Source organism: Trachymyrmex cornetzi, unplaced genomic scaffold (genome assembly GCF_001594075.2).
Source record: "Trachymyrmex cornetzi isolate Tcor2-1 unplaced genomic scaffold, Tcor1.1 scaffold2619, whole genome shotgun sequence".
Classification (NCBI taxonomy): Eukaryota; Metazoa; Arthropoda; class Insecta; order Hymenoptera; family Formicidae; genus Trachymyrmex; species Trachymyrmex cornetzi.
In genome coordinates, this window is record NW_017297291.1 from 1 (window position 1) to 612 (window position 612).

The following is a 612-nucleotide window of genomic DNA, read 5'->3' on the forward strand; positions in this document are numbered from 1 at the left end:
CTACACTAATTATCGCATACCTTGCGGAAAGTAGGCAGTCATGATTAAGCTTAAATTGTTATAGTAGGCAGTTATCGCGTACACCTTCTCGGTCGTTATCTTGTAGCCAAACAGAATATAAGACATTATCATAATGAACAACGATATTCTTGTCATAAAGACGATGAAAGACTTGACGATACCTCTGACACATGACGCCCATTGAATGATATTAACTTCTTTCCTAAAATTGAATTTTAGCGTTTATATATATTGTACAATAAATATATTTTTTCTTTTTCATTTCACACAAATAAAAAATATCGTACAATATTAATCGTCCCAGGATATGACTATTTCTAATATTGGAATTTTATTTCTAATACTGGAATTTTTGTCAATACAAACATTAAAAAACAGAAATATTCTCTGCTTCTATTTTTTGGGCTACGATGGTGTGGCGGTCTATTTGACACCACATACATATTTCGAACAACTCGAACGAAGCAAACTTCATGCGGATGCATTTGTTTTCAAGACCTACTTGAAGTGATTCGGAAAAAATTAATTTCTCAAGAAATTAATAGAAGGCGCATTTCGGCAGATCTTCTCGTATTCTGAAAAACTCTGAAC

General features: G+C 32.7%; 1 protein-coding gene across 1 annotated transcript in view; it reads right to left on the bottom strand.

The window, feature by feature from the left end:
• Positions 1-20: 20 nt before the first annotated feature.
• Positions 21-612, bottom strand: part of LOC108761743 (probable multidrug resistance-associated protein lethal(2)03659) — a gene marked incomplete at its 3' end in the record, with an annotated part of 2,241 nt that continues 1,649 nt past the window's right edge. Inside the window, exon 3 of the mRNA XM_018508458.1 lies at positions 21-223. Within this exon, the coding sequence (XP_018363960.1) occupies positions 21-223 (203 nt within the window). The remainder of the gene's footprint in view (positions 224-612) is intronic.